This window comes from Cricetulus griseus, chromosome 7, assembly GCF_003668045.3.
Source record: "Cricetulus griseus strain 17A/GY chromosome 7, alternate assembly CriGri-PICRH-1.0, whole genome shotgun sequence".
Classification (NCBI taxonomy): domain Eukaryota; kingdom Metazoa; phylum Chordata; class Mammalia; order Rodentia; family Cricetidae; genus Cricetulus; species Cricetulus griseus.
In genome coordinates, this window is record NC_048600.1 from 63,803,841 (window position 1) to 63,811,066 (window position 7,226).

General features: G+C 43.2%; 1 protein-coding gene across 1 annotated transcript; it reads left to right on the forward strand.

Moving 5' to 3' along the window:
- Nucleotides 1-555: 555 nt before the first annotated feature.
- Nucleotides 556-1,491, forward strand: LOC100764765 (olfactory receptor 10). The gene has a single exon (XM_027426236.2). The coding sequence runs from the start codon at nucleotides 556-558 to the stop codon at nucleotides 1,489-1,491; it is 936 nt and encodes a 311-aa protein (XP_027282037.2).
- The last annotated feature ends 5,735 nt before the right edge of the window (nucleotides 1,492-7,226 follow it).

Below are 7,226 nucleotides of genomic sequence, written 5' to 3' on the forward strand. Positions count from 1 at the left end.
CTATGTCCAAGTCAGTGATGAAGTTATTGGATGAGAGGCCAGATACTGTCTTCATGCTGGTCCAATTGATGATGTGGTCTTACAATAAAAAAGACGTGTTTGAGTCTGATACCTACTGATGTTTCTGAGCAGAGGAGGGGGTTCTGTGGATGTTGGGGGAAGTCTCAACTCCAATCCTCACTTTGTGGCACGTGCTATAACTCTGTGCCTTTGCCACAACTGATTTCACACCATTTTAAGGCAATTTCCATGGTACTAGGTAGGACTGAATCTCATTGTAATGAGAACAGGACCTAGAGGCCTAGCGAGTCTAGAAACAAAGAGGCAGCAGAGACATGGTTCAAACACAGATGATATCATTCCTAATCCAGAGGTATTCTGCCTAAAGTAGAAAAGAGTAAGACTAGAAGTCTGGAGGGGCATCAGCTGAAGAGCAGAACAGATAACAAAACTCATGATACAGGAGACCTTAAGGAACCCTGTAAACACTGCATCAACCTTGTTTTCCACAGGATGCACTGATTTACCTTCTGGTACTTGTTCATGTCCAAGGCTATGGGAAGCTTCAACACCAGCTTGGGAGGAGGCTTCCTCTTGGTGGGCTTCTCAGACTGGCCTCAACTAGAGCTCATCTTCTTTATTTACATTTTGATTTTCTACTCCTTAACTCTCTTTGGCAACACGGCCATCATTGCTCTCTCCCGAATGGACCTTCGATTACACACTCCCATGTACTTCTTCCTCTCCAATCTCTCCTTCCTGGACCTCTGCTACACCACCAGCACTGTGCCCCAGCTCCTGATCAACCTTCATGGACTTGACAGGACCATCAGCTATGGTGGGTGTGTGGCCCAGATGTTCATATTTCTTGCTCTGGGCTCCACAGAGAGTTTGCTCCTGGTGGTGATGGCCTTTGACCGCTATGCTGCTGTGTGTCGTCCTCTGCACTACACAACCATCATGCACCCCCTTCTCTGCCAGACATTGGCTATTGTCTCCTGGGTGGGTGGCCTCATGAACTCTCTGATCCAGACAAGCCTCATGATGGCCATGCCCCTCTGTGGCCATCGACTGAATCACTTCTTTTGTGAGATGCCTGTTCTCCTGAAGTTGGCCTGTGAGGACACAGGAGGAACAGAGGCCAAGATGTTTGTGGCCAGAGTGGTGATTGTTGCTTTTCCAGCCATGTTCATTCTAGGCTCCTATGCACAGATTGCCAGGGCAGTGCTGAAGGTCAAGTCAGTGGCTGCACGAACGAAGGCTACTGGGACTTGTGGGTCCCACCTTCTGGTGGTTTCTCTGTTTTATGGTTCAGCCACCTACACATACTTACAGCCCAAAGACAGTTATTCAGAGAGCAAAGGAAAGTTCATTGCTCTTTTTTATAGCATTATCACGCCCATGCTCAATCCTCTAATTTACACCCTGAGGAACAAGGATGTGAAGGGGGCTCTGTGGAGGGTGCTAGGGAGAGGCACAGCCACAGGGTAGGAAGGAAAAGCTGATCAAAAAAATTTTATGTACTGTGAGTCCAGAGGGTTTCAGTGGGAGAGGGGAGTTGGGTGTCAGAGACATTACAATTAATTTTGTACATTAATGAGACTCTCAAAGTGCACAAAATTAGAAAACCAAAAACTGTCCTGGGCTGGCAAAATGGTTCATCAGATAAAGGCACCTGCTGCAAAGCCAGAGGATCTGAGTGTGATGCCTGAATTCCACATGGTGGAAGGAGATAGTCAAGTCCTATGACCTCCATACAGGGTGTGTGTGTGCGTGCATGTGTGTGTGTATGTGCATATGTGTATGTGCGTGCGTGTGTGTGTGTGTGTGTGTGTGTGTGTGTGTGTGTGTGTGTGTGTGTGCGTGCGTGTGTGTGTGTGTGTGTGTGTGTGTGTGTGTGTGTGTGTGTGTGTGGTGTACACTAAAATAATAAACATAATAAAATTTAAAACAAAACAAAGCTGTCCCCACGAGGCATTGGGACCCTACTGCTGTCCTTGTTGAGAAGTTGGAGTGGGGACCTGCTCTCTGGGTTACTGTCTGTCATCACTGCTCAGCAGGATAAATGTGCATTCAGACACAAACCCCATAGAAGGAGACTGGGAGAGGTTTATTGTGAGCACTTGTGGAAATGGGCTGGGTTCTGGGCATTGAAGAGTGCCCCATAAGCACGTGTGGGGACGGGATTAGTTCTTGGCAAGTCTGAGTGTCAGAGGATTTTTAATTGTGAATTGCAACATTCAGAGTCAGATTCCCTGTGTTGTGTCAAACAGGGGACACTGTGACCCAAGGCAGAGGGCATGAGTTCACTCTGATTTTCTAGCCATTTTGTATCTTCATTTTAATTTCACACCCATACATTCACATGCTGCATTTTGATCAAATCCACCCACGGTTCCTCCTTCCACTTTCTGCCCTTTCCCTCAACACCACTTTTCTCTCCCAACTTCATGCCTTTAAAAAAATTTATAACTCAGTGTGTCCACATAGGGCCACCTGCATTTGCATGGATGTGGAGCATCAGGTCTAATTGGGGCCTCAACATCACCTCATTTTCCTAATGTGTCAATTATGACTGACTCCATGTGGTTTCAGTCATAACTCAGGGTCTTTTTTTGAAGGCCTCTTATGTTAGTTCTTATCATTCTCTGCTTAGAATAAGAAATGTAGCATGTGAGTTTCAGACATGGGTTCATTTAGCCTTTGGAGAACAAGGCTAAATCATTTATTACACACACCGCAGCTCAGCTAGTCAAGAAAAATCTCTTAGCAGAACCGTGAGTATCTGTTATGCCAACTGGCAACATTCCTGTCCAATTAGATGGAAAAGAGAAAAGGGAATAGTTTTATAAAAACAATAAACTAAGAATAAAAATTCAAAGAACTCTATAATTTATGTATGTACTGAGGCAAAAATTTATTTAGAATAAAAATCTATATTTGTAAGAAAATTAGTAATGGAAATTAAAAAGAAGCAAAGGAAGAGGCTACTGTTTATCATTTGTCCAGACATGTGAAAGTTGATTTGGGGTTCTCATTTCACTTCTCCTCATCTCTGTTTTAATTTACTACCAGACTTCTCTCAGTATCGTTTATTTCCAAGTATTTGAATGGTGGTTTTTATCTTCAAAAGTGCAGGTATCTTTCTTGACAGACTTTTGTAAGCATGATAAATTTTGTATTAACTGAATCATGTTTTATTATAATAATTTCCCACTAATTTTGCTTATGTTTGTAGCTCATTTTGCACACAATGTCCATTAATCCTTTCTCAGCACCGCCAATTTTGTTATATTCATTTTTTGTTGTAATCTTTGATTGATACACGAATACAGTTCTCACCTCAAAAGGTGTTTTGTAAATTTTCCTGGGTAGATGTGCACAAACATCTTCTAACCTAAGATAGAGCAACCATGACAACCCAAAGAAGTATTTCACCCAACGTTAGCTTAGCAAACCAGTGAATTTATGAGATTACTTACAGGAGTGTGGATGGCTCAAAGGTGGGCATAGCCAAAAAGCCCACCCCAGCATAGGTAATGATGTAGGAAAGCTACCTTTCTGGACTTCCCTGTCCAACTTGCAGATGTTTCTTCCAGTCAGACAGAGTCTCTTCTCCCTAGCAGTTGTCTCTGCTTTGGGGAGACTGTTGTAAATATTGTTAGCTTCAGGAACTTCTTGAGACTTGCTACTTTCCTTTAGTTTCTGATCCTTAAGGACTCTCCCTCTACCTTCAAGGAGAAAAGTTTCAATGCAGAGGAAAGAACAAAAGAAGACTACACCTCCTTTTTTGGTACTACATTCTTTTTTTCTCCGTTTTTAATTTAGATTAGAAACAAGATTGTTTTACATGCCAATCCCAGTTCCCGATCCCTCCACTCCCCCCTGCAACTAACACCCTACCTATCCCATACCCTTTCTGATCCCCAGGGAGTGTGAGGCCTTCCATGGGGGGGTCTTCAGAGTCTGTCATATCCTTTGGGATAGGGCCTAGGCCCTCCCCCATGTGTCTAGGCTGAGGGAATATCCCTCTATATGAAATGGGCTGCCAAAGTCAATTTCTTATGCTAGGGATAAATACTGATCCACTACCAGAGGCCCCATAGATTGCCCAGTCCTCCTGACACCCACGTTCAGGGGTTCTGGAACAGTCCTATGGTGGTTTCCCAGCTATCAGTCTGGGGTCTATGAGCTCCTTCTTGTTCAGGTCAGCTGTTTCTGTGGGTTACACCAGCTTAGTCTTGACCCCTTTGCTCATCACTTCTCCTTCTCTGCAACTGGATTCCAGTTCAGTTCAGTGTTTAGCTGTGGGTATCTGTTTCTACTTCCATCAGCTGCTGGATGAAGGTTCTAGGATGGCATATAAGTTAGTCATCAATCTCATCATCAGGGGAGGGTATTTAAGGTAGCCTCTCCACTGTTGCTTAGATGGTTAGTTGGTGTCATCCTTGTAGATCTCTGGACATTTCCCTAGTGCATGATTTTTCTTTAAACCTATAATGGCTCCCTCTCTTATGGTGCTGAGAAGCTTCTGTAAGGCAAAGGGCACAGTCAGCAAGACAAAACAGCAGCCCGCAGAATGGAAAAAGATATTCACCAACCCCATATCCAACATGGGGTGTCGGATCTCCAAAATTTACAAAGAACTCAAGAAGCTAGTCTCCAAAACACCAAATAATCCAATTAAAAAGTGGGGTACAAAACTAAATAGAGAATTATCAATAGAGGAATCTAAAATGGCTGAAAGACACATAAGAAAGTGTTCAACATCCTTAGCCATAAGGGAAATGTAAATCAAAACAACTCAGAGATACCATCTTACACCTGTCAGAATGGCTAAAATAAAAAACAGCAATGACAGTTTATGCTGGAGAGGATGTGGAGAAAGGGGAACACTCCTCCACTGCTGGTGGGAGTGCCAACTCCTGTGGCCACTTTGGAAATCAGTATGGTGATTTCTCAGGAAAATGGGAATGAGTCTACCACAAGATCCAGCAATTCCACACTTAGGCATATACCCAAAAGAAGCACATTCCTACAACAAGGACATCTGTTCAACTATGTTCATAGCAGCATTATTTGTAATATCCAGAACCTGGAAGCAACCTAGATGCCCCTCAACTGAAGAATGGATACAGAAAATGTGGTACATTTACACAATGGAGTACTACTCAGCAGACAAAACCAATGGAATCTTGAAATTTTCAGGCAAATGGATGGATCTAGAAGAAACCATTCTGAGTGAGGCAACCCGGTCACAAAAAGAGAAGCATGGTATGCACTCACTAATATATGGATTTTACACATAGAGCAAAGGATTACCAGCCTACAATCCACACTGCCAGAGAAGCTAGGAAACAAGGAGGACTCTAAGAGAGACATAAGTGGGCCCCTGAAGAAGGGGAAAAGGACAAGATCTCCTGAGTAAATTGGGATCATGGTGGGAGAGGAAAGGGAGCTAAGAGAATGAGAAGGGGAGAAAAAGAGGGGTGAGGAGGAAATAAGGGAGCAGGAAGCCTATGTAGGGGTAAGAATAGAGGAGAGCAAAATAAGAGGTACTTACATTCTTTCTGCACTCTCTTCTCTAACTGTCCCCGTATCTTGAGGGGGTGATACAGATGTTAGATAGTTTTTCTCCATCTACACTTTAGTATTGGGCTACTATGTAAGAGCAACAGTCATTTCATCGCAGAAGCATAGGCAGTTGTGAATCTGCTTTGTACTTCTTGTTCGGAAAGAGAAGTCTCCATCCTTGAACAACTGAGGCTAATAATAATGATCTACAAAGACACACACACACACACACACACACACACACACACACACACACACACACACACACACACAGAGAGAGAGAGAGAGAGAGAGAGAGAGAGAGAGAGAGAGAGAGAGAAGGTAATTTGGCAGTTGCTTTACATTCACTTAAGAAAATAGTAGAAGACACTTTCTCACCTCCTCTTTCTGGCTTATAGTACCATTTGAGGTTTCTGCTGAGGAATGGAATGCAAATTCAACTGAAAAGCAATTTACCCATAACAGTTGTGCCACTATTACACAGATTGCCTGGCATATTGTTAATGTAGCACACCACGGGGTGCATAATTGAGTAGAACTGGTGGTGACAATTCTCCTGATGCCAATGTGATGCCTTCTAGCACAGCAAAAGCTACTGAAAGGGAAGGAGCTACTAGTTTAGTCCTAGTTTTATTTTTCCATGTCTAATAGCCAAAGCCTGTGATGTCTTCAGTACTAAAGATGTGCTGTCTAGAACTAGCATCCACCAACACTATCAGCAATAGTGTCACAATCTATGGGGCCTCAAGGACCTTCCCTGGACAACAACTCAAGAAAAGTAGCCCATTCTTCTTATTGGAAATTTTACCCAACAACCTTAAAGCGTCTGGGAGTGCCTTTTCTCGCTCATGTGTAGTGTTTTTGTCTAGCTCTTTAAGTGATATCTGTATAGTTCTTACAGATGCTTTTACATATCGGTGAGATGCTCAGAGTTTAACAATATGTAATGAAACATTTTTATAAAGAGTGGTCAGGATCTCTGAAGACCTACTATCATTGATTTCAAATAAGTTCTAGTTGATGTTGAGCTTCTAGTGGGATATTTAAAGAGAAAGAAATATTAGCCAAGAGCAGTAAAGTACCAATGGATCTTATCACTTCTACTGATAATGTAGTTATTGGGGACAGCACTATGGATAGGAGACACCACCCCTAAACCATCGTCATCTTGGGGTACCTTGCTGACACAAGGCTGCTGCACATCACACTTGCCCTGATGGTCTTGATGGTCTTGGCAGGGCTGGCTTGTGATGCTCAGGCTGGCTCAGGCCTGAGGGCTGCATTCTGACCTGGTATGCCTGCTTATTGAGCTGGATCCTCAGATCTGACAGGCCACAGGCTAACACTGTGACTCCTTGTTTCCATTAGCTGCTAACAGGCTGAGCCCTAGACTGGACAAACGATCTGTGACTTTATTTCCTATGTACCATGTGTTCTGGGGAGATCTGTTCAACTAGGACAGGCTTCGTATTATCTCCTGTGAAGTACTGGTAGACTTTACATTTCCCCAGAAGCTTGCTAGCATAGCATTGGGCTGCCTGTCAACTTTTCACCTAGATGTTCAAGTTGACACACAGTGATAACAAAAATCAATATCTATGTGTTAGCTTTGTTGTGAGCAAAATCAGGGTATAAAATAACAACTACTAATT

What these genes read in the sequence shown, in the direction of transcription:
- LOC100764765 (XM_027426236.2), top strand. Translation starts at nt 556, where the DNA reads ATGGGAAGCTTCAACACCAGCTTGGGAGGAGGCTTCCTCTTGGTGGGC.